At 45.5% G+C, this 26,659-nt stretch overlaps 2 protein-coding genes across 4 annotated transcripts in view; one reads left to right on the top strand and one right to left on the bottom strand.

The window, feature by feature from the left end:
• The window catches only part of Ft (cadherin-related tumor suppressor fat), a 123,009-nt gene extending 99,394 nt beyond the window's left edge, over window positions 1-23,615 (bottom strand). Inside the window, 1 exon segment of the mRNA XM_071705554.1 lies at window positions 18,308-23,615. Within this exon segment, the coding sequence (XP_071561655.1) occupies window positions 18,308-23,521 (5,214 nt within the window). The 5' untranslated portion in view covers window positions 23,522-23,615.
• The window catches only part of Drp1 (dynamin related protein 1), a 59,537-nt gene that overhangs the window by 21,611 nt on the left and 11,267 nt on the right, over window positions 1-26,659 (top strand). The gene's annotated exons all lie outside the window — the stretch shown is intronic.

Raw genomic sequence — 26,659 nt, forward strand, 5'->3', positions numbered from 1 at the left:
AGTGGCGTGTGACGCGCGGAGAGACGCGGGAGAAACGACGGGTCAATTTGAATACAATGCCACGCGAATATGCATTTTCTCGCATTCCTGCCTCCGCGTGGTTGCGTACGTCTTCCTTTAACCCTAAGCGCCATCGCCTGGGACGTATTCTCGACCCCGTTTCTAATGCGTATAGATAATGCCAAAATTGTTGTCCCTGATTAATAATTGATCCAATGTCATTATATCAATAATAATTATTACATTCTATATTATGTACTATTTCTATTTCATTAATTTGCGCGAGCAAACATGGTGGATTTTCTCTAAAATTTATCTCTATTATCTACATATCACGTGTGATATCGATACGTTAATTATTATTAACTTAGAATATTTAAACGCTACACACGCGCGTACATTATAATTACAATTACATTAACTCTAGATTTTTTATTTAATAAATGGCATATTTTGAATTAAATAGGGTCTCTCTAGATCGAAAAGGCACGCCGATCGTGTTGCCGAGTCTATCCTCGAGTCTATCATATGAAGGGGGAAGAGGTGAAAAAAGAAGAATCCGCGAGTCTTGTGCGTTCCTGCGAAAGGGATGTCCAAATAATATTTCAAAATTAATGTCATGCGAACTTATCCAAAGGGTTCGGTGGGTTTTGCACCACCTTTCTGCATAAGATAAAGAGCTCTTGTGGCCACCGCACGCGTGTAAGAAAGAACGAGAAGGAGACTGGCGAACATAAAGATAGACTAAGAACGAGAGGCACTGCGCCGGTGAGGAGAAACCTGTAGGATCAAGCGAGAGGAGGAGATGAAGAGAGAAAGAGAGATGGAGGATGCTGAAGGCGCAGAAGAAGTGGAGGAAGAGAAGGAAGTAGGAACTCCGCGCGAGATAAAAGGAGCCAGACGATCGTAATTCAATGGAGCGAGAGGAGAGGGAAGTGCGCCTCCAGAGCGAGCGGCACAGAGAATAGAAAAAGAGAGCTAGAGACGGGGATAGAGAGGGATAATCGTGGGGAATGAAAGGAGAGCGCGAAAGCGACGAGATCGGAAACACGAGCGAGAGGGAACATGAGACGCGAAGTGAAGAATGAGAGGTATGCGAGAACGAAACAGAGAAAGAGGAGCGTAAAGTGAGAGAGAAAGATGAACGAAGAGGAAGGGCTGGAAGGGTGGCACACATGAGCGGAACAAGGTGGCGTGAGAAAAAGAGAGAAGAGGACGGAGCGAAGTCGGAATAAAAGTGAAGAGGAGGAACGTCAACGAAATGGAGAGAGAAAGAGGGACGGCATGTGCGTAGAGAGGAAGAATGGAAGTGTGTATCGCGCGACGGAAAGAGGGAACAGGAATGCGCAAGAAAGAATAGAGATGAAGGGAGAGAGAGAGAGAGAGAGAGAGAGAGAGAGAGAGAGAGAGAGAGAGAGAGAGAAACGAGAGATATAAAGAGAAAGAGAGAAAGTCGATAGGCACAGGCGAGGAATAACAGAAGGTGTGAGTAAGCCGGAGTGAGAAATCGAGGATTATTGTAGTCGCAAGTGGAAGATTGAAAAAAAGAGAGGGAGAAAAAGAGGAGGAATTTATTTATATTTTGTAAAAAAAACATTAAAAATTAATAATTATGAGTATATCATTCATATGAAGAAAAGATTGCAGACGAAATGTAATTGATATATATATGACGATAAAAAAATAAAATTAAAACAAAAAGGAGCGTTAGTTAAAAAATAAAAATTGAACATTTTCGAGTGTAAAAAGAAGAGATGAGCACAAAGAGAGATAGGATAATTTAGAATAATTTAGATTTATTATATAATAAAATCAAGTAATGGCTTAAAATCATCAATAGTAAGTTACATGTGTGAAAGATTAACTGTTTGCAACACAATGCAATTGACAAAACTTAACACGAGTGAAAGACTCTTCTTTTAATTATATAAAATAATTTTTTTATAAAATTAATATATTTAAAGAATATTAAAATTTAAATAGCATTTAATTTAATTATATTAATGCAGATATACGAAAAATATATGTGAAAATATTAAATATAAAAAACTTGTAACACAACAATTCATAAAATTAAAAAATAAATGATATATTAATACCGAATCCAGATTTGAAGAGAGAGACAAGAAGAAAGGGAAAAAGAAAGCGTGTGTGTTCAAGGCGTGCTCGCGAAATGGTACAAGACCGGTAACTGTGCCGTCCGCGTCGAGGCGGTTGACTTAGGAAGAAGAGAGGAGAACGAGACGCTCGAACGAGGGAGACAAATGAGGAGCTTCTTCTCTGCCGCCGCCTTTCTTTCTCTCTCCTTCCTCTCTTTCTTTCTTTCTCTATCTACCTCTCGCGTTCTTCTTTTTGAGAGTCCTCGACACAGGAGAATTTCGACTTGCCAGCGCTCTTACTCTCCTCTCGGTCGTGCGTCGTCCCGTCATGCTTTCGTCGCGCCTCCGTCCTTCATCCTCGCGTCTTCGTCCGAGCGACAGCGAAGCGAAGCAAAGGCGAGGAGAGTTTCGCTCTCGCAGATGGTGGACCTAGTCAGTCCCACCGTCAGCGATGCCCAGTTTTTCTTCTTCCACCTTTCTTTCCTATCCTTCTCTCCCTCTTCGCGAACGACGCAATCGCTCTCACCACCCTATCCCTCGTACTCGCCCTTGGCGCCTTTCTCCCTTCGTCTTTTTCTCCTTTCTCTCTCGTTAGTTATCTCTGTCTCGAATATCTCTCCAGTTCTCCTGCTCTTCCTCTACTTCTGTTCATATCGTTCTTCTTACGCAACTTCCTTCTCTCTCGCTCTTTTTGTCCCTCTTTTTCCACTTTGTCTCTTTCTCTCTCGTTTTGTGTTCTCTGTCCTCCTTCTTCTTCTTCTTTATCTGCATTCCTTGTGCAAAGGACAGGCGCGCATTTCTTTCTCGTTCCTACCGCTCCAACACTAATTCACGTTGACATCTCTGCGCGGCGGACAAACCGTCCGACGAATGAGTGCCCACGAGAGAATGAGAAGCGCGATAAGGAGCCCGCCGTACCCTATCGGGCGGAGCTATGTGTGGAGAATAGCCGGTTAGAGAGACGCGGGATAGCTGAGAAAACTTTGTTGGAAAATCCCGGAGCAACAATCGACTAACCAGTATATGACAATAATATAAATTGATCTTTACTCTTCATTTATAAAAACATACGATTTTTTATATTTATACACACATTTAAGAATGGATCTAGAGGATAACATAACATATAATGATAAAATTTCTAGGAAGATTTATATCTGGAAAATAACGAAACAAATTTCAGAATTGGATAGAACTGTAATTTTATCCAAAAATTTTATTGAATCGGTTGAAAAAAAGATATCGCGTGTACCTTTTTTAGAAAATTTTCGAAAAATTGTTCTCTTTCTTAGAGAACTCGTCCAATGATGCATCGACGTGCCTCCAACTTTATGAAAACACGAGTACGAATACAATCGCGTGATTAGAACTTTTCATCGATCATAGATTCGAATATTGGATCCGTGGAAAAAGATCATGGATGCAAAAAGTGCAAAGAATGTCCCTCGCCTTTCCGAAAGTACGAAGAAAAACAAGTATTTTTTCGAGAAGATATTTACGGTGCTAATATTGAGTACCTTTACAACAAACTACAATTAGTAAAAAAAATAAACGAAAACAGCTTCTAAAGCTCACATACTTATAATTTATCTCCTAAACTTAACAATTTGATGACGAATTATCTTTTAGATAATTCTCATTTTAATTTTTAAGTTGAACCTCACATCGCTCAAGATATTACAATTTCCAGGCGCTGTTTATTCAGAGTTAATCGCGGCGATCGATCCGCGACGATGAAGAGAAGGCGACCGAGGAGCGTGCATGCGACTAGCGCGGACGATGAAGAGCGAGAGGGGGCGAAAGGGGGATTCGACAGATGAAACTGCTCGGGAGCACGGTAGACGTGTAGTGATTCGTGTTCCTTGTGTCCCAAGTGTTTGTCTAGGTCCTAAATAAATGTAAATCAAGCGCCTCGGTCCGGTGATCGTCGATGGAGGAACTGGGCCCGGACCCCGGGCGGACCAAACCCGAAACCGAATCTCTCTCCGGGGGCCATGCGTCATTTGACTTTACGTTACACGTACGCTCGCGTGTCTCCTCTCACCCTCCTTATCGCATCGCTACCTGCTATAGTAGAAAAAAAGAAAAAATATATCAAGAAAAATTTTATAATCGATCTCTTCCTAAGAACTTTTAAAGTAAGATAAATGTATATTTATCTACACTGAGAAAAAAATGTTGTTAATTTGACTAAACTCGTTTAGTTGGTGTGATTTGTTTAATGTAAATATTAATATATCTAAATCAAATATACGTGAGTAATATCAAGAAATATTTTATTTTATTTTATATAATATTTGTTGAATTAACAAATGTTAGCTTGACAGCCCGTGACCGCTGCATTTAGTTGAATCAAATAATATTTCTTTGAATCAACGATTTTTTTTTCTCAGTGTATATATATATATATATATACATATATAGATAACACTTCTTAGAGATAAGAATCTTAGAGATAAAGATTACAAAATTTGCTTGACACGAAAGGAGTAAAATACAAAAGTAGCAGGGGATTTGAAAATAAATAAATAAAATATAATGTGACAAGTAAGATGTAGATAGGAGAGTCGAAACAATTTCAGGATATAATAAGATCGCGGCATAGCTATCTGATCGCTTAATCCGAAATAAGGAAGTAACGACGCAATTGTCGCTACTGAGGGAAACAGAAATTATCTCTATAGAGAATACGTTAAGAGAGTTGCGATTTTATTTCCTCGGATTACTACTTTATGACGCGTACACCCGCAATCTACGAACCACTAATTACAGGCTCGGATGCGAGAAGCGATTCGCAACCGAGCGAAATCGTAACACGGCAAACCGGCTGACGCGGTGCCGATCGCTAAATCCGATTCACAACACGTTCTTCACGTGCTTATTAAATAATCGCGATCGTACCATGTATACTCGTGTGAGTCTCGTGATATATCAATTTTATGCGAGATAACGTGCCGAAAGAATAAAATATCGCGCGGTTACGGCACGCGGATACGCCGCCTTAAGATTTATCTAACCGTGAAAAGTCGAGTTAAAGTTGCTCCAAAGATACGATCGTTGAGACTAATATCGATGTTAAGCTCATTTTAATGTTTATAATTCGCGGCGAGAAAATCCGGAATAAAATTCTATATATATAATTTGATACGCGCTACTGTATCGCATGTATTATATCATAATTATAACGTGAGATTTTTTTAAATCTATATTTATATTCGGCACGTTGAAGTTATAAATAGAATTATGCTTTAAATTCCATCTCGAGTTATAGTCCGAAGTGACTTTTAGAATATGAGATGGTTTATAGTTTTATAGTAACTTCCGATCTATTATTGATATGTTTCCCTAACGAAGCACATGATCTTAACTCACGCCGTATAATATATCCTTACGTGAGAATTCCGCCGTTCTAATATAACAACTGTGTAGAACGGACAGATTGCGCAAAGTAATTGGATCGGGGTGTTACCTCACGACACGTTGGAATCTCGTAAACACGCGAAGAAAACGCTAGAAACTAGATCGGAATCTCGCGAAACGAATGAAACTCAGGATTTTCACATTCAGTGCTGAAAATACGAAATGGGCACGAAAATTACAGATGTATATTTTTATGTGGAAATTTTTAATGTTTGTGCAATAAACGCGCTTTTAGGGTCCCACAAAGGCCGTACAATGCAAAGACGTCGCGTGTAGTATCCTCGAGCTCGTAAATTCGGTACCGCGCGAGTAATTGTCGCGAATTGAATATCGCTGTGAATGTATGGTATATCGCGACATCGTGATCGTAAATTCTCAGGTACTTAGTACCACGCGAGATTAGGTCTTTACGCTCGCAGGCCCGGGGCGCAATTTCCACAATTAGCGAATAATCACGCGGCGTTGTTCGAGCGTCGGCCGGATTTATCGGGACAAAAGGAGCACGCCGAGCGTAATCGGACGAGTTTTGCGCGAGTTTCTTCGTCCCGGGTACAGGGCCCTCTCGTCGAAATCCGTGGATGCGTGCGCCCGCTCGGTCCCCCGAAACGGCGGGGCACCGCCGTATCTGACGGTCATTAGCGAGCGCGCGCTTCTGAGCCAGCTGCGATAAAAAGCGGAGGACCAACCGAGTAGTATTTTACCGAGGACATAGTTCTCAGGAATGATCACTATGCGAAGGTCGCCTGATTATGAAAAGATACCGACTTCGGGGAATCATTCTTTCCACCGTGCCGTTTAAAAGAGCATCCCCGGAATCGTTCGTAGTTGTCGCGCAAGAATCGGTGCGTTCCACGATCCGGCCGGGTAATTAAAGTCGATTTAGCGAAATCGACGATGTGACGAGAGACAACTGTAACGAATGGAATTGAAAAGACGCGACGACGAATTGGTGGGAACGTTTCCATCTCGCCGTAGAGCTTCCCTTATAATTGCGACGGTTACATATAAATTTCTACCTAATTTTATACATTTATACACACACTCATTTATACTTCCCATTAATATACGTGACGATGATTATACTCGCATTTCTCATACCTCGAATTAAACGAGTGCGTACGAATTACTTTTGAAAAATAAATTGTTTACTAGCGTCTGTCTTGATTTTTATCGCACAAGAGAAACAAGTGTTTCTCTGCGCAAGTATAAAATAGAGCTCTACAATGTACGTGGCTAATCGTTTCTGCAAAACGTAGTATCAGCGCCGGCAGCCTCATTCGCCCGTTTCCAGGAAGAAAAAAGAAAGGCGAGACCGCCCAATAACATTTTGAAAAGCACAACAAGCTGTTAATGACATCATAATTGAATAATGTCCGTAATCCAGGGCTTTTTCGGCGGTACGCGACCGTCGATCGTTTAGCCGCGATTCCTTAAATCGCATAAGGATACAGACCACCGGATATAGACGTAAGTCAGGACTCTTTCGCTTCGGATCGCCTTACTCTCTTATAATCTGGCGGATGCTCGTAAAAAGTTGCTCGCCGGTCATGGTGGTGTAATACTAATGAGTGATTCCCCCGAGTTTGGCTCGTAACGACGTCACCTCGCCTCCTCGGAGATTCGGATCTTTCGGCACTTTTTAATTTGGAGTTTTGGATAAATCTTCGAACTCTGGCCTTCCTCGTCCCTTTTAAAATGCCTATAAAGCTATCCGATTCGGCACACTAATCTCACGAATACTTGGAATTTCGAACCGATGAATTACCGGATTCCCCCGGTTTTTAGGTGGCCAAAAGTTGTATAGAATTTTGACTGAAGTTTTAAAATGTTAACTTGGAAAAGTCTTAAAAATTCTGAACTTTAGACTTTAAAATTCCTTGAATGGTTAATCTTTAGCTTTTCAGTGTAAATCGATTGAATGACCTTTTCCGCAAATTGATCCCAATCATTCACGAGACTGCATCGAAGACGTTTTCACTTAACGCGTAGAAATCAATGGTGAATGGGCTTTAGCTGCGAAATTTAGCACCGTACGATCCAGGATTACGACCGTCCTCTTGTTAGAGAGTACCCAATACCTGAACGAGCGATAGAAAATCTGTCCCGCCGTACAATAATGGGTGCGCTCGTGTCAAATCTCCGATCGAGATGGACAAGCAGGTAGAAATTACGAGCACAATGAATATCGGAGAATAGCTACAGAATTAACTAGAAAAAGACGCAGTCACAAAAAAGGAGGCCGTCCGGAAACTCGTGAAACTCGTAAAACTAGAAGTGCGGAAAATGTAGCTCAAACGGGAAGACATAAATTATTTTTTACTTACTAAAAAATAAAATCTCGCAGATTTCAACAGTCGCTTGAAAAAAAAAACGATATCGCATCTTGAGGAGAACATCCATTTTAGACAAGAAGAATTACCGTCATCATTTCTATAGAACTTTCATTGTTATATCAGAAATTCTGTTTGAGAATATATCGATATTGTAACTCACGATTGCAAGAATATTTATTCCGATAACTCTTATTTAATGAAGTATATATGTCACTCCATTATATTACCATATACATATTGTATACAATAATAAATAATATATAGATGTATGTAATAAATTAAGTAAGAGATTCTTAACAACGCTATCACCATCGCCCAACGAATTAATAAACTGATACAATTAAATTGCAACATAATCGCGCAGCTAATCACGAAATGGTCCACGGGAAAGCGACATTGACTCTCTTCTTTCTCATCGTTGACTCATTTAGCATTTTCTTTTTCTTATTTTTTGACGCAATTACCGATTTTTCGTTCTTAATTTGAATATAAATACAATACCGGATATTACCAGACTTATTATATTTAATTATTACCGTTGTAATACAGTACGCCACGATGGCCGCGATATTTCCGAATGTCGGCGGAAACGATCGTGTAGCAGCCGCCATCGTGGCGCAGTGTCATCATCGGTACCGTTTTCGAATTAATTAAGGCACGCATTACTCGTCCATTTGGGCTGTGCGCACGTAACATCGTCTGCGGCTTCCCTCATTAGCGTCTGGCAATAATCAGCCGACATGTCCGAGCTGTGCGTTCGCGGTTACCCCGATATCGCTTCTTCTATTGCGCGTATATCTCCTCGATGCGGTGGTCGCAAGCGAAAAAGAAAGAGAGAGAGGGAGAGAGAAAGCCTGGCTTTTTGCGAGCCGCGCGAATTTAAGGAGCGCATTCGAAACTCCGTTACACGAGAAGGAGCGAGGCGGTCGCCAATTAGATGCTCCTCACCGCGGCACCGGCGAGGATTTCGTAAGAGGCGAGCTCTCCGGCCGCGCGGGTTATGGAAATTAATTCCGGCGCGGCGGCGGAGAGATGCGAGAAACGGACAAACGTGATTTGACAAATCTGACAGTTTCGCGCGCGCGCATTCGGTATTCCGAAACGGAGGAGATTAATATTCAAATATCTATCATATCGCACGCACGACCGTGACAGATGGGCACTTTGGATTTCACGTCGGGATTGCGATTTGAATAATAGGAATCTGCACGCGCGCGAAACGTTTTTGTGAAACTTGTGTGATGCAACGTAGTATAATATTACATATAATAAATGCCAATGAATTACATAATATAAATTTAAATAATATTTTCGTCGAAGATACTAGTAAAATATGTTTGGATTGTATATCAGTTTCTTGTTTATCACAAGTTTTCTGTCATTTATTTTGTAATATTTTTTTTACAACGTGGAGTAATCCCAACGGTACGCAGCGGTAAACACAAGATTGCTTTTTCCATGTTTCTCGCATTTATATAATTCTTATTTCTTATTAGGGAAACATCTATATTTTTATATATCAAAAAGCACATCGCATAAAAATGTGCTTTCTTTCGGTTTTAAAGTTTTCAAGATTATTTCTAACTTAAGTTAGAAATGATCCTGTATACACTCAGAAAAAATGGAATAGTTCTAGCAATTTTAAAGTGATGACTCTGATGTAATTATATTTATATAATAAATTATGAAAATTATATATTTTTTTGGTTTAAACAAATATTTTCTTGAAATCAGTTATTATGCTATAATGATGTAGTATGGCATGATGTATGTTGATACATTTCTTGTATCAACAATGTATTTTTCGTTAAATGTGACTATTTTACATTACTATTTTCTTGTGTTAACATTACTATGTTTTCTTAGTTCGAACAACTTATCCATTTTTCTTATTGCAACTTAATATAATACCATTTTTCCTCAATTTTCTAGCTGATACTACTTTTTTCTGAATGCATATTCATATTTATACGTATCCATATGTTACCAATCCAGAATGATAAACTACTATACGTATAGCAGCAAATATCTGAATGTTCCAGTGTCCTTCGACAGGAGGAAGCAGAGAGAGAATGAGAGAGAGACTGGTTATAAATATATATTTCGAATGTAATACAGATCGGCAGAGAATTCTCCACCGTGCTCCGTACCCATCGGCCATAATCGCGGGATTCGTCAGATCACCGACGAATTAGTGAGGTGTCTCGCTGGTACCTGCCTGCGAGGCGCGGGCGAGTGTTTGCATCGGAGTGTCCAACGGAGAAGAACAAGCAGGTAGAGATTATGGGGAATACAATGTGCCGCGGTACCCGCGCGTTTTCAAACGAGCTGAGTGGCAGTAGAAGTGGAGGTCCTTTGAGCGAGCCAGCGGGAGAAAAAGGGAAGGATAGAGAAAGAGAAAGAGAAAGACAGTTGGAGAGGGAGAGGGAGAGAAAGAGAGCGAGAGATCTCGGGGAGATATTCCCTCGAACGATCGTCCGTGGAGAAACGGTATGCGGTTCTGGAATTTCGTCCTTTTTGTTGCGCGCGCGGCGAACGCCTCGTGTGATTTCAATAGACGAATCTCGAAGTCGCCGTTGCGTCCCGCTGCGATGTACTTCTACGGCGACAATCCACCCGCCCCGATCCGGTCCGGCCCGGAGTGGGAATAATATTTCAGCCGCGGCCGTCGCGAAACCCGGCCGTCGAATCCGTCAAAAACGTCGACCTTGAAAAATCTATCGACGTTAAGATCTGCATTCCCCGACGATCGAGTCCGGTATCACGCGGCACTAGATGCTGCGCCAGCGGCGGATCGCCGCTCCCTAAAAAGGTGACTAACCCTTTCTATCACCGCGACGTCCGCGACTACACTCGTTCAATTCAACCGATGTCATTTGAGCATTCGTGAATGTTTTGCCACGTATATCTCGAACATCTTGAATCGCATTTTTATTTACTCGCGAATCTATTCTGGCTTTTTAAACCTCGACGTGATTGAACTTGAGATCTAATTATCCAGGAATATTTTTAAATTTTGTTTCGAGTTTCCCGAATACTTACCACAAACCGTGGTAAATGGTAAATGGTAAATCTCAACGCGGCTTATCACCGCTGCGCCGCTGCGCCGGTGATAAGCAGCTCGAGGAACACGCTTCGACGCTCGCTATACTTCACGCCCGCTGATTCGATTTCTCTCCTTCCCTGCCCTGTCCGGTCCCGATTCTTTTTCTTGCCGTGCCCTTCTAAAGAAGACATTGAAAAATGAACGGGATGACGATTGTGATTACGAGCGGGCGAACAACGGCGCGACGAGACAGACGGACAGACGGACAGAGGGCGACTGCGGTGGCGGCGGCGGATGATGATGATGAGCAAGAGTAGAAGATTAGCGTAGCATTAAAGATGCCATCTCTCCCGCGTCTCTTTCTTTATCCCGGCCCTCGTGAATCGGATCGAGCGCAGCGTGCGCGCACTGTATAGATGTAACGTCGGAAATTTGCTCGTTTTCTGTAATCCGCGCCATAAAACCTACCACCGGGAGGGTTCATTAACAGATAGACGACTGAACGCTGCTATTCTGTGCGCGACCGACAACGGAACAAGTAACGGCGATAAGAACTAGAATACTGGCGACGAAAGTGGACAAGAAGTTGTAGAATCATAAAAGGTATCACCGACAAGTTTAAATCTCTTTTTGAATTTTATGTATGTGGAATGTATATTATCTGAAAATTTTATATATTTCTTTAACTTGAAGCTGTATGTAATAACAATTATGAAACTAACGTATAAAATTAAACATTATAATTGTTATTTGCGTGCAATCAGATAGAATATATATATTTTTTCCAGTTTTATACATACGAAAGTGTCATCTGTAAAATGTGTTTAAGGCTCCATTCTTAGAATTAGAAAAAGATAAGAAGTAAGTTATATCGAGAATAAAGTTATTCTGCACTGGTAGAAGTGGACATTAGTTGCATGAAATAACGTTTTAGCAGGTGTCAAAGACTAACACTCGCCAAGGAGTGATTAAACAGTGCTCTAACGTTTATTTTTTAGCGATGTATCACGAGACGGTCGCATGTACTCGAATTAAAGCGGAGATGATCGAGACGTCAACTGGTCGAATCAGTAGACGATGGCTTGCTAATACGCGAGAGGAGGCACCGAAAAGTCGCGACCACGAGCAAATACAGATATGAGATTCATATCTGCGTATATAATTAATTGCCAGTAAACTTCGACCTAAATAATTAAATGGAAACTGCGGAGAGATTTGCGAGCACTTGTTCTTTTTCTTCTTTTTTTGTAACGAACGTGCCGTATCTTTCGTTCACAATCGCACGATGGTAATAAGAAAGAGGAATGAAAGAAAGAGAGAGAGAGAGAGAGAGAGAGAGAGAGAAAAAGAGACTTTTTTCAGTCAATCAGGAGGGAAAAAATGTTAAATGATGATCGTAATGTTTAAACGAGCGAGATTTCGAATCCAGTTAAACATCGCATGATACAAATGACATTCTGATTGTATCTCGCTATAGATATATAGTGATAAACTGAATCGAGGAAAAAGAGAAATAAAGATATGTAAAAATCGTTCAATCAACCAACGAGAAGTTTGAATAGTTGTAAAAAAATATAACAGAGAAACGCGACCAATTAATTTTTCTGACGTTGACAAGATCCAACTTGATCAAGCAAAATATATTTATTAAAATACTTAATTTTTTCTTATATATCTTTTGTTGGCGAAATATAAAGAATTAATAAAACTAGATAAATAGAAAGAATGTATTCTTCCGTCTTTCGGAAAGAGACGTTAAGCCGTTGGTCCAAAGGGTTAAGTGAGAGGAGAAGGGTAGTATTGGATGAGAATTGAATAAAGGGTTGGGAACGTCCCTACAAAACGCCTTGCAACCCTGAGGGGAGTCAATAAACGTATTTTAGAAAGAATGTATGTTGCTTGGTAAATTATTACTGAGAAATGCGTTAATAGAAAAATTACGACAATTATTTAAAAAAGGTGTTTGTTTGCTAGGCGCAACGTCGTTATCGATAAAAATTTAATGTATTTTATCTTTAGTTCAATCCAATCTCGCTTCTGTTTCTATCGGCAGCCTTCAATGTGAAAGAAACACTTAACTGAGACTTTTAAATCACGATATGTGTGAACTGTCATTTTATAGACAGCGTCTCGCGGGGGTAGTTTATACCCTCGCATCACTCTCGCGCGATGTAACGGATAACAAATAATCTGCAAATACGCCGAAACGATCGCGTAACGGCCGCGCGAGACCGCGAAATAGAAAGAGTTAATTGCAGGGTTTAACGCGTTTAACCGTGCATTATTAATCACTACGGCCGACGTAATTATTGCCGGCTATTATTAGACGCTCCCGCTCTCGCGCGCGCGTACGTTAGCGCCGACATTATGTTCGTTCGTTCGTTCGTTCCGTCCCGTCTGCAGATAAATTTATCGGCTGGAAAAATTAGTATCACGCCTACATTTCGCGCGGAACCCACCCGTGCGGCCGTGGCCGGCGAGGACGGACGTGTGGGTTAGCGATTCGAATCTCACACCTTCGTGACATACGTTAACATCACGTTCGCGGCCACTTCCTTAAATCACATGACGTGCCACTTACTTCTTGTCGACGTTCTCATTCAGGCGCAACAAATGCGTGGTAGTACGCAGCTTCGACTAACTTCCTAGCTGATACTAGACTAACGTACCTATGATGCATTGCGATTTCCTTATCGATTTTAAGAAGTTACAGAAAAATAACAATAGTGTTAATTTTTTGCGTATTTTGCATTGGAAATTCTTGTCGCTAGGTTCTTTGATCGATTCTGAGTAAATTTCTTTCAATAAGAATGTCGTGTAATATCCATATTTTTCAAATAATTACATACATTAAACAAAAACATTAAAGACAAAGAAATGGCAAAGATTTCTATCCTAAACTTTAGAGAAAATAGCAATATAATATTCAATAATTTTAGTTTATTTCAAATAGCTTTTATCCATTCTTATCACTTTTGCTGCCAGTTTTTAAAAATGTATAACGTAAACAAAGAACAACGATAAAAATTGTTTCAGAGAGAACAAATTGGCCAGAGAGATCGTGATTAGAATTCCGATGGAATTCCGGGACACCCTGTATATTTAATGGATCTCGAAGTCGAGTATCCAGCGTGAGCAGAAAATTATTGCGTTACGGGGGACTCGAGGCACGAACGCTGAACACACGTGCGTTGAAGTCATCGCATCGGTGCGGCGGCATCGCGGGATATATACTTCGCCGTACGTCTCTGGACCCAGACGCGAACCCCATTGCGCGATAATTGAAGTCACGCTTCGTGGGAAGCGCGGCCTTCGCAGATAGAAATGCCGTCGCACAAAGGGTTAGACAAAGGGCGTGCTTGAGCGTTTCGACGGTATGACTCCGTACGCCGCCTTCACAACCCTGCGGTGATCTTCGGGGGCCGGGCAAAAAGCCGTCGACGTGGACGAAGCCCGATGATGCCGTCCGCGCGACGAAAAAGAGGACAGTTTTGGCCCGTAAGAGAGCGCGGGGGAGAAGTAGCCCGAGAAGGACCCCGGGCCCTCGCACGACCCCGGGGAGGCCACGAAGACGGTGCGCGGGACCAGAAAAGAACAGGCTCCGAAAGCGGAACAAAAACGTCCGAACTGCAGAGTCGGCGATTCCCGAAGAGTCGCGGATCCCATAGCGAATGACGAAGGTGGGAGGAGAAAAAGATACGACGGGAGAAAAGGAAGAGAAATAGAGATAGAAAAAGAGAGAAGGGAAAGAGATGCTATAATTTATTACGTATATTGGGACTGAGTTTTTAAGAGTATTGGAATGATAATTTATATAAATAGTTACTAATGTTAAAGGAGACACACGTTACATTAACATAAATTGTCAAAATTATCGCTTTTCCAAAAAATATTATAAAACAATTTTTATCGGAAACTTTTATTGATTTTTATACATATACGTATATATATAATTATGTCTAATTTGTCCCATTTATGATTTCAACACTTTATTTGGATAGGACGAAAGCTGACAAATATTTTTCCGTTGCGATTAAAAACATGATCTCTCTAACAGAGGGAATCAAAGAAAATATTTATCCAATTTTTCTGGAGCTGATCTCTACAAGCTTTTTTCAAGCTAAGGGAAATCAATTCTTTGTTTGTTACCTTGACAGCAACATCGATTGGGATTTCACCATAATAGCAAAAGGCGGTACATAAAGTACTATATAAAAGAATCATGTTTCTCGAAAGCAACATTACCAAATAAAAGATTAAATTTAAGAAAAAGAGAGATAAACGTGTGGATGAAGATGAAGAGAAGCCAAGGGCGACGGTAGGCGGCTTGAAAGAGATGGAAGGGAAGGGGGAAGGACAGAGGGAAGGATCTTCAGAAATAAAGCGGTGTTGACGCACACCGGGGGTAGAGATGGGACCGACTGCGCGCTTCTCAGCGGTCCTAAGGCCTTGGCGCGCGCGCAGAAGTAAGGGCTGCGCTCGCTCATCCAAGATCAAGTTTTTCTTGAGTCTTCGAACCATCGGGAGAGTGAGGAAAGAGAGAGAGAGAGAGAGAGAGAGAGAGAGAGAGGCCAGGGGCCCGAACTCGAATCCGAGTTGATTTCTTGGCACGCGGTTCATCTTGTCGTTTATTCCTCTCTCGCTCTCTCTTACTCTTCTCTCTCTCTCTCTCTCTCTCTCTCTCTCTCTCTCTCTCTCTCTCTCTCTCTCTCTCTCTCTCTCTCTCTCTCTCTCTCTCTCTCTCTCTCTCTCTCTCTCTCTCTCTCTTTCTTTCACACACACATCTCTCTCTCTCCCTTCTTTCTCTCCCGTTACAACCGTCTTCTCTTCCTCGTCTCTCGCCGTTTCCCTGCCCTCCAATCCCAGAATGTGGCAGGACTGGAGCACAGATGGGATATCGGTACCACGAGGGCACCGATTTCAAGATTCCCGATTTTTTAGGTAGCTCTTTACGCAAAATAAAAACAGAATAGAATAATCGCGCTCGACTATAGTTAATCCTTGGACTTCCTCTAATCAAGATTTACAAAAACTTAAATAGCAAAAATATGAGATTGATAAGAAATTTAATGCTATAAGAAAAAGAGGATTTAATGGGAGTTTCAAAGATTCCACTTATGCTTTCAAGAATTAAAAGCGAAGAATTTATTATAAAATATGCTAAAAATTATTTGATAGAGATGATAAAACGAGTTTGTCAATAAATTTCAGAATATAAAATAGAAAAGAAGAAACAACTGACAGATTAGTAGAAAAATGTGATTTTATTTTAACATTATTTAAATTTAAAGTGTTATCAAAATTTTAAGTCTTTTTATTAAAATTATACAAAAAAGGCGACACTCAATTCTGTTATCTACTTGTTTCTCTAATTAGACAAAGTCTCTTATTTCTCCCGCTCTCTCTTTTTTTCCTTTCTCACACACATACACAAAATCGTTAACTATCAATGCTTCGACAAAGGTAAAGAATAGTCAAATTTCCCGATAGTTTTATCGCTAAAGACAAGATTGCGAATTGTGAGACACCCTGTACAAGTGCAGAGTAAAAAAGTTCGAATTAATTAGGATATGCTTCGTTCTAATAAAACGAGACCAGACGGCGACGGTGGTGGCGGTGGCGGTGGCGGTGGTGGCGCGGCGCGGTGCTTTCGTATAAATTTGAAACGCGCCCTGTAATTTGAGAAAACGTCCCGGGTCCTAAGCCCTATTTATGCAGCACTGAACCGGCTGTAAACCGTTCGTATTCACGATTCCCCCCTTCCTCCTCCTCCTCTTCTTCCGCCTCCTCCTTCTTCTCCTTCTCCTTCCCTTCCTCTGCACCCTCTTTCTCATCCTACCGCGAAAGAGGCACGTCCTTTTCCCCGCGCGCGTGTTGTCCTTCCATCTATCGCTTCTCATCTCCAAAGAATTTCTCTTTTCCTTGCTCCCTTCGTCACTTCTTCTTCTCTCTCTCTTTCTCTCTCATTCCTTTTATCCCTCTGTATGTCACTCTATCGCCGGCTTTAATTGCATTAAGGGTATTGTTGCGTAACGCAATTCTCAGTCAGTCGAATTATCGCTTGTCTGGCGAGAGAAAGACACGCGGCGCGCGTACGTTGCCGCTCTAATTATTGTGTCATCGAGAGTGAGAAGGAGAAATTGATGAATGCGGGAATAGCGTCGAGAGAAGAATCGAATAGAATTATGTTAATCGTGAAATCTCCCTCGCCAAGGTTGTAATTTTTTTGATAATAATATCGTATTATGAATCTTCTTAACTATTAATTATTATTAATTGCCAAGTTTTGTACTACCGTCTTTGCGTGTGATATTTGGAGCAAAATTTTTGAAAAATTATTTACGAATTTCTCACTATATTGTCTACTTTTTATATACGAATCAGAATCTAAAAAAACTTTGTGTCAATCGCAAAGATTAAATTATAAATTATTATTAGTTCTATTTTTCATTTATAAGATAATTACATAACAAACAGAGAATATTTAAATAAAAGTTAAAAATGGTATACCTATAATTGATAATTGTAATATTTATATTTCTCTCGTCAGTAACATCAATGTCTGAGAAAATAGATTTTACCAATTTCTTCGGAAATTATGCATATTACGTATATATCCGTATACATCCGGCTTAATAAAGAGTTCCTTTCAATGTCAATAATGATACATTATTAGCATCTTCTAAGTAATTAATCATGCGCGTAAAGTGATTATCTGTAACTCACAAATCCGCTTGCCGTCCATTTAATTATAACAGTAACGAAAATACATGAAATAGGAAAAACGAAACTCAGAACGTGTGCGCGTATCCCCGAATTTATATGACATTCTCTTGAAGAGTGAATAAAATATGATTAATTAATACTCCATTCTTCTATACTGCACAGGAATTTTGCAGAGAAGCAGAAGTTACAAAATTGATTATAATTATATTGTGCATAGTCGGTATCAGAATATGTATGGCTCTAATCTAAAGTGAATCTCACGCAAATCTATATATATATATATACATATATGTTTAATAATTTATATCATTATCTGCACAGCTTAGAACAAGAAAAAATGCATAGAGATTATCTTCTACCAAATGAAACAAATGTCTCAATGATTCTGGCGCCAATCATACTGTCAAATCTATCTCGCGCGGTATCAATTCAGCAATTATAATATCCCCGCTGAATCTCGCGCCGCAAACGACAATCCGGATTCACCCGTTCGCTCGCCCGCCTCGCGAGAAGGGGTCTTATCCGGCAATCGAGAAATTACATTACGCGAGGCGAGCGTGCGGGACGGGGAGAGAACTGGCACGGTGCACAAAAAGCACCGAATATCTTTCAGGAGCCGACGAAGGAAGCATCATTAATATCACCGGGACGATCAATCAAAAAGCCAAGCGGCGCGGACTCACTTTGGTGGACGTCGTACTGGGCCTGGTGCCGCCGATGCCTATGGCGTATATCTCCACCTCGTACCATTGGACGCCGGTCTCGCGATCGAGCTGGGCCGCGGTGGACAGCACACCGGTCTTCGTGTCGATGTCGAATAGCCGATCAACTTGGGGCCCGTCGCCGGCGGTCACGTTCGTCACGTAATACTCGAGCTCGATGTTGGATCGACGGCTACGCGCGCTCACGCGCAAAATACTGGTGCCGATCGGCTCGTTCTCGTAAACGTTGCCTTCAATCTGACCCCGGTGCTCCCAAATCGGCTGATCGTCGCCGTTCTCGCCCGGCACGATCAAGGTCACATAAGTCTCGGACGAGCGACGCTCCGCCTGGACCGCCTCGTCCGTCGCACGGACGCCTATCTGATATTTGGATGCTCGTTCGAGGAGGCCACCCTTCGAGAATGATTGAGGTTTCATGGTAAGTTGACCGGTATTACGATAGATCCGGAACATATCCGAGTAGTTGACATTGGAACGGAGCAGCTCGTACGTCACCAGGCCGTTGGTGCTAGAGTCGAGATCGCGAGCGACTAGCTGCGTGACTGCGACCTCCTTGGTCGAGGATTGATGATAGTTGAAGTTGCCGGCGCGCAGATGCGGTAACACCACCGCCGACATGCTGACGAAGATCGGCGCGTTGTCATTGACATCCTCGACGATCACGATCACCAGTTTCTCGGCAGACAACCGGGCACTTGGCGGTTGCGCTTGATCAGTAGCGATCACCACCAGCTTGAAAGTATCCACCTCTTCGCGGTCGATCGGGAGCAGCGTATGGATCACTCCGCTCGACGGGTTGATACCGAAACGCCGCACCTCGTCCTCTGGGTCCTGGCTGAGGATCGAGTAGCTGACCACGCCGTTGTCTCCCGAATCTGGATCCTCTGCGGTAATGGTGACGATCGGCGTTCGCACGAGGATACCCTCACGTATCTGACGTACTATTGCTGTATTTGGAAACACTGGCGGATTGTCGTTGGTATCGATCACCTCGACGGTCAGACTGGTGACGGAACTGAGCCGTGGATGACCTCCGTCGCTGCATGTGACGTTGAGCGTGTAACGTACCAACTCTTCGTAATCGAGCGGCTTCTTCAGGTACAGGATACCAGTCAGCGGATCGATATAGAACGTGTCCCTTTTATTACCAGCCGATATAATGAATGTCAACTCGCTGTTAGGCCCAAGATCGTTGTCGGTGGCCTTGAAACGTAAGAGCTCGGTGTTGGTCGGCGTAGTCTCCAGCACAGAGATCCTCGATTTGTTGTCGACGAAGCGCGGCACGTTATCGTTCTCATCGAGCACCTCGATGTGGACGGTCGCGCTAGATGACAGTCGCGTTTCCAGGCCGGCATCGTGCGCCACGACGGTCAGCACGTAGGTGTCGGATGTTTCGCGATCGAGCTCCTTCTTCAACGAGATCTGCCCGGTGGCCTCGTCTATCATGAAATGACCATGCTGATTGCCATCCTCCAGCGAATAGAACACATCGCCGTTCAATCCCTCGTCCGCGTCAGTCGTGTACACTCTTAGCAACTGTGTGCCGATCGCGGCACCCTCGCTCACCTGCACCCGATAGGGCAGACGTTGGAACTGTGGCACGTTGTCGTTAACATCGGTGATATAGATGGTGACCTTGACGCGGTCGCGCAGGCGGTTAACGCCATTGTCGGTGACAGTAGCTTCCAGATTGATATAGCTGCTGCCGGTATTGGTCACCAGGAGCTCGCGATCGAACACGCGCAACGATCTGACGAAACCATTCCTCGGGTCAACCACGAAATCCTGCTGGCTGGTTGGCAGCGAGAACATGAGATCAGCGTTACGGCCGACGTCGCGATCAGTAGCCAGCAGCTTGCCGACGAAGGTGTCGGGCGGCTCGTTCTCGCGCAGATGGAAGCTGAAACTGCTATTGATGAACTCGGGCGCGTTGTCGTTCTCATCAATCACGTGCACCACCACCGGGACCACGGAGCTCCGTGATGGGCTGCCTTGATCGGATGCGGTGACCTCGAGCGCGTAATAGTCCCGTTCCTCACGATCGAGCGCGTTCTTCACGTATAGCTGGCCATCCGGAAAGATGCCGAAGCGACCCTCCGCATTGCCATCGGTAACACTGTATAATATCCTGCCGTTGGCGCCGAGGTCCGCGTCTTGAGCTGTCAGCGAAAAGAAACGCTCGTTGACTGGAGTAGATTCCGGAAGCGAAGTCTCGTAGCTGGTCAGTCGGAAAACTGGTGTGTGATCATTGACATCTTCGATTGTTACGTGAATTTGGTGCTGGGCGGACAGCGGTTGCTTGCCGGAATCAGTCGCCGTCACCTCTAGATGGAGGACCGTACCGGGCGGCGCACGAATCGGCTTGTCCAGGTAAATGATGCCCGAGTTTTCGGCGACCCTGAATTGCCCGCCTGAATTCTGCGTCAAAGAATAAACGATTCTGGCATTGGCGCCGGTGTCACGATCCCTGGCTCGGGCCAGGCACACCTCCTGCCCCACCGCCGCATTCTCCTGCAACAGGATCTCGTCGCCTCGCTCACCCCTGGGAAACTTTGGCGGATTGTCGTTGATATCCTGCACGGTAATGTTAACGGTTGTCTGGCCGTACGCGAAATTGGCGTGCGCTGACAGTTGCAGGCTGTAATAGGCGACTCGTTCGCGGTCCAGGCAACCGGCGGTGCTGATGACGCCAGTATTCTCATCGATCCTGAAGTTGCCTTTAGGATCACCGAATACTATGGCGTAGCTCACCTTATCCGTGTTGCCGTATTGCGTAACATGTACCGTGCCGACCTCCCGACTACTAGACGAAACGGAGTCGCAATCACCACGATCTTCAAAAACACGAAACTCATAGCCGTTGTAAGTGTCGAACTCGAGATGCTCCAGATCCTCCTCGCGTATAATCTCCACTACGGCGTTCCTGGCTGCCACCCGCTCGCCAGTGTCCTTCGCTGAGATGGTCAATTCGTGAAGAGTCTCGTGCATAGCCCGCAAAGAACCTTGCAGGACAATCTCGCCTGTCCTTTCCTCCACCATGAAGAGACCCTCGCTGCCGGATTCCAAAGTATACCTCACCTGAGCGTTCTCCCGAGCATCGGCGTCGGTTGCCGTTACTTTACCTATCGTCGTACCTGCCGGAGCATCTTCGGAGATGGACATTAAATATCTCCAAGGATAGAAGATCGGCGAGTTATCGTTAATGTCCTCCAACGTTAGCACCACGGTAGCAGTCGAAGACTGTACCGGCGTGCCTTGATCTTTCGCTATCACTAGAATTCTGTACGTCGCTATGGTTTCCCGGTCCAGGGCGACCATGGTCGTCAGCTGACCGGTTAGGGCGTCCAGAGCAAAGGTCTTGGGGTAATCACGCGAGACGCTGGAGTGAAAGCTATACGCGACGCTACCATTGGTACCCTGATCGTTGTCAACAGCCGTGAGAGTAGCTACCAGACTATAGGGCGGGGTATTTTCCGATAGTGTGACCTCGACGACGTTCTCGGAGAAGCGTGGAGCCTCGTCGTTCTCATCGAGAATCGTTACTTTGAGATGCGTGGACGCGTATTTAGTATTCGGACCGCCGTCTCGTGCCGATACGTGTAATTCGATGCTACCTTGGACCTCGCGATCCAGAGTAGCCATGGTTGTAACCAGGCCGGTGTCGCTGTCGATGGCGAACCAGCCCTGCTCATTACCCGAACCGAACTCATAATAAATCCGCGCGTTTAGCCCAGAATCCGCGTCCGTAGCCGAGATGCTGGCGACGAAGCTGCCGATCGGTGCGAGTTCTGACAGCACCGCCGAGTACTCGCTTTGCTGAAATACCGGCTCGTGATCGTTGACGTCGTTCACATGAATCACGAGATAGGCCGTGCCCGATCTGGGCGGCGTGCCCTTGTCAGTGGCAACCACCGTGAGATTATACTTGGGTATTTCCTCGCGGTCCAGCCGGCCGTCGACCCGCACGATGTCGAAGCTCTCCATTTTCTCCAACCGAAAGTGGCCCAACTCATTCCCGGCGCGTATCTCCACACTCGTCTTGCCGTTCAGACCCTCGTCGTCATCGATCACCGACACCGCCGCGACGATCGCGTCCTTGGCGGCGTTCTCGTCGACGGTAGCGAAGCGCGCATTCTGTGGAAAGTAGCTGAATTTAATCACGGGATCGTGATCGTTCGCGTCCAATACGTTCACCGTCACGTAAGTACGACCGTCCTGCCTGGGCGAACCGTGATCGCGAGCAAAGACCGTGATGACGCAGCTCTTGGGGCAACCGCCGCTTGGTTGTTCCACCGTGCAACGTTGTTGAGGGCATTTCAACAGCTCGGCTGTCGTGATCGTGCCGGTCTCTGGGTCAATTGTAAACTTGCGCTCATTATCCGGCAGATAATACGTCAGCTTGGAATTGTCCTCCGAATCCTTATCGGTGGCGTGGACCGTCAGCACCTTCGTGCCGACTGGTGCGCTCTCGTTCAACGCCACCACGTAATCGCTCTGTTGGAACACGGGCGGATTGTCGTTCACATCCAGCACCGTCACGTTCACCAGCAGATAACCCAGCCGTGGCGGTCGGCCGCGATCGCGGGCGCAGACATTGAGCGAATAGAATTCCACCTGTTCGCGGTCCAGCTTGCCGGTAGTCTCAAGGTGCAGGTACGACGTCTCACCTGTAGGGTTCCCAGTGACCTCCAGACGGAACTTGCCATCCGTATTGCCGTCAACGATAAAATAATCGTCCAGCACGCCGTTCTCTGGTGTATCCCGATCGGTCGCGGCGTCCAACAACAGCTTGGTACCCGCCACGGCTGATTCCGAGAAGCTAACCGCGATACTGGGCTCCGGAAATTCTGGGCTGTTGTCGTTAATATCGAGCACTAGAATCCGCACCTCGATTGGGTAGGTCGGCTGACTCGAGAGCACGACCAGATCGAACCGATCACTGCTGAGAGCTTCACGATCGAGAACCTTGGCTGTTCTTATTTTGCCGGTCTCCGGGTCGAGCACGAATTCCTGGGGCGGCTCGTTGAACCTGTAAGTGAAGTCAGGCTTCACTGGTATCGTGCCGACCAGGGTGCCCTTGGGCTCGCCTTCCCTGATCTCGAGCTGGACTCGCGTGTCGACCGCCCTGCTCTGCATCGCCAGGCCCATCGCCCCGGCGCTATCCTGCGGCAACATCGGTGACCTTCGTGGCACTAACCGCGTGACCCTTTGAGGTAGGTTGCGCGAGGTAAAATAGTCGTCGAACCCAGCCACGGCCACCGTCGCCGTCGCCGCCGCCGCCGCCGCCGCCGCCACCGCGTCCTGGCCGACGACCTGGCCGCCATTTTGGTCCACCACCGACAGTAGTCCCAGGAGCAGGGTCAGGATCATCGATCCCCTTATGATCATCTCTTCGGTCTCGCCGCGACACGCCCACCTGCCTTAGCCAAATCTCGGCTCACGGTGACTTGTCGTAGGCGTAAAATCGCGCGCTCCGATTACGCACTACCTGTCGTTCTTCCTCCTCATGGTCGTGGCCGGCGATAATCCTGTCGTCGTCTTCCGCGTCTACGTACCGGCGCATTGCACGTATCGCGACATTCCACCAAGAATGGAGATTAATCGCGCGCGACGACGTGAACCGCCGTCCCCTGTCCGGCGATGCGTCGCATTTTTTTTCCCCACCGGGACCAAAGTCCCGATTTAAACCCGGAGCTGGTGGGTGCTTTCTTTTCCGTCTTTCTTCCTCTTCTTCTTCGTATCTGTTTCTCTCTCTCTCACATACACACTTTCTTTCCTTATCTCTTTCTCTCTCTCTCTCTCTCTCTTTCTCTCTCTCTTTCGCTCTCTCTCTCTTTATCTCTTTCTCTCTCTCTCTCTCTCTCTTTCTCTCTCTCTTTCGTTCTCTCCTCCTTTACTTCTCCTTTCCTTCGCCGCTAAAAGTCAAGTGTATACGAGAGAAGACTTCACCCGGCAGAAGGGGCAGTGACCCGCCGAGAGCCGCGCCTCACGAAACGCGCGTCTGCGGATGTTCGCGAATGCTTCGCGAGCGCGAGAATGAAACGTTTCGGACGATTTTCCGATCAGCAATTCGCAATCGCGATTTCGAATCGAGAGAATGTATATCTTCTTTCCTCCTCAAGAATAGATTCTTCTCTCAAGAGATTGCTCTCCTTTTTCAACTCTTGCGCTTCGAGCACACGCATCTACGTCACGTGCTTCGCCCTGTCATATTGCATTTTCAGGACGACGAATTCCTTTCGAAATGGGATGATTGGCAACGTTAACGAACACCGATTTTTCGTGACGATCTTTATATCTCGCTATATCTCAAACACTGAGATCCTTCAGAATCCACGGATTTATCACTAAAGCCCGGATTAAGCCCGACCGAACCTCGCGACGTAAACACTGCACAGAGACGAGGACGCACCAGAGATCCAATATCCGGAACACAAAACGAAACGAACGATTCACGATTTATGTGTATCCTCGCGAGAGTACCGATTTAATCGAACGAGTTTAGTGACCGAACCCCGAGGAACTCGAATTCGCGATTCACTCTCGAGTTCGCGCGCCTCGCCGCCGAACTCGCGCTATCTTTCGCGGAAATTGTCAGGAAGTTCACGCGATCGCGATGCGGCGCTCGGTCGGGCTCGCCGCTGATCGCGGAGCAATCTCACGAGCAACACAACGGGTTCGCGTGCGCGCGCGCGCGCGCCTCGGGGTAGACGTTATCGAGGGATGAAGGCGAGCCGCGTGCAACCGCGGAGACAACCGGCAGCGGAGCCGAGGAAAAAAGAGCAGGAGGGTGAAGGGTTAAGGGACGAATAACGAAACACGACGAGGCCACGACGAGCGCGACGTGAGGCCCCAAAAGAACGCGGAACGTGAGCACCGCGAAGAAGAATGTCGCCTTCTCGAGGGCTGACCTGACTCGACTGAACCGAGCCGGTCCCAGAACCTCGCCGCTGCCAGGAGAGGCATTCTTCGGGCTGGCTGACGCCGTCCCTCTCCGATCCATCGGGCCCTCTTTCTCCCCCTCCCCGCTCTCTATCCTTCGCCCGTTCCTCGCATCTCCGTTCTCCCTCCTTCTCTCTCTTTCTGTTTGAACCTCTGCCCCGACCACCCCGCGCAAGGCCTATCGATATCACCTTCTCTGTCCGCTCTGAGAAACACCGTGGCTCTACCGCGTTTCCTCGCTCCACGATGGGCCCCACTCGCTCTTTCCAACAACATCGCCCCTTCCTTTTCCGTTTCTCTCTCCCTCCCTGTCTTTCGTGTCAAGAAACGTTCGATCTCCTATCCCGGTTACTCTTTCCTTCCCCGAATGCTCATTTTCTTCGCTCTTATTCTCTTTCACATCTCCCATCCTCCTCCCTTCCCGTTCTCCTCTCCCCTACCATTTTGCCATACCACTACCTATATCAGAATACGGGTATCTTTGTCCGCGACGCGCGTAGGCCAGTCTCTCTCTCTCTCTCCCACTCGCTCTTTCCCGGGGCCCGCTGCCTCGATCGTGGGCCCCGTTCTCCTCTCCCACCCTCTTACTCGACTCACCTCTCCAGCTTTCCCTCCTCGCCATCTTCCACGCGCGATCCTTCCACCTTCGACTCGCCTCGCGCATCCCGCCGTCGTCTCGCTGAGATATTCTCCCTTTTGCCCTCGAGGAACGAGCAATGCGGAGGCTCAGGTATGCAAGATGGCCGCCGCACGCTGGAGCCCCGTGCGACGAGGACGTTGCTTCGCATTGACGGGAATGAGAGAGATGTAGCGAGAACAAGAGGGACGTCAAGTGGACCAGAGAAAGAAAACGAGAAAGGGAGGAGAGAAAGAGAGAGAGAGAGAGAGAGAGAGAGAGAGAGAGAGGGAGAGAGAGAGAGAGAAAGGAGGAAGAGAAAAAAGAGAAAAACGAAAGAGGAAGAAAGAGGGAGTAAGAGTAATACGAGGACCGATGAGAAAAAGGGCGACGAGGATAGAGAACGAGAGATGAATAATGCGTGGGGGAGGAGGAGGGTGGAAATACCTAGAAGGGCGAGCAGGGGGACACCCCGACTTAGGGGATGCAGACTGCCACGCGGAGAAACATCGGGATGTCAGAAGGGAGGGGCGTGAAAGGTGGAGCGGGGGTGATCCCGCGGGATCCGGACTCACGGCCTGTGTGTAGATATATATCCGCGGGCCTATGGTCACTTTTATAATCCGTTACCGCGATCGAGTGTTCCGCTCGATTCTTTCGATCCTCTTTCCTTCGAACTAATTCACCGTCTCGGGTTCCCTCTTTCTCTCTCCTTTTCTTTCTCTCTCTTTCTCTCTCTCTCTCTCTCTGTCTAC

Source organism: Temnothorax nylanderi, unplaced genomic scaffold, assembly GCF_030848795.1.
Source record: "Temnothorax nylanderi isolate EJ_2023f unplaced genomic scaffold, tnyl_v1.0 TNYL_tig0047_pilon, whole genome shotgun sequence".
NCBI lineage: Eukaryota > Metazoa > Arthropoda > Insecta > Hymenoptera > Formicidae > Temnothorax > Temnothorax nylanderi.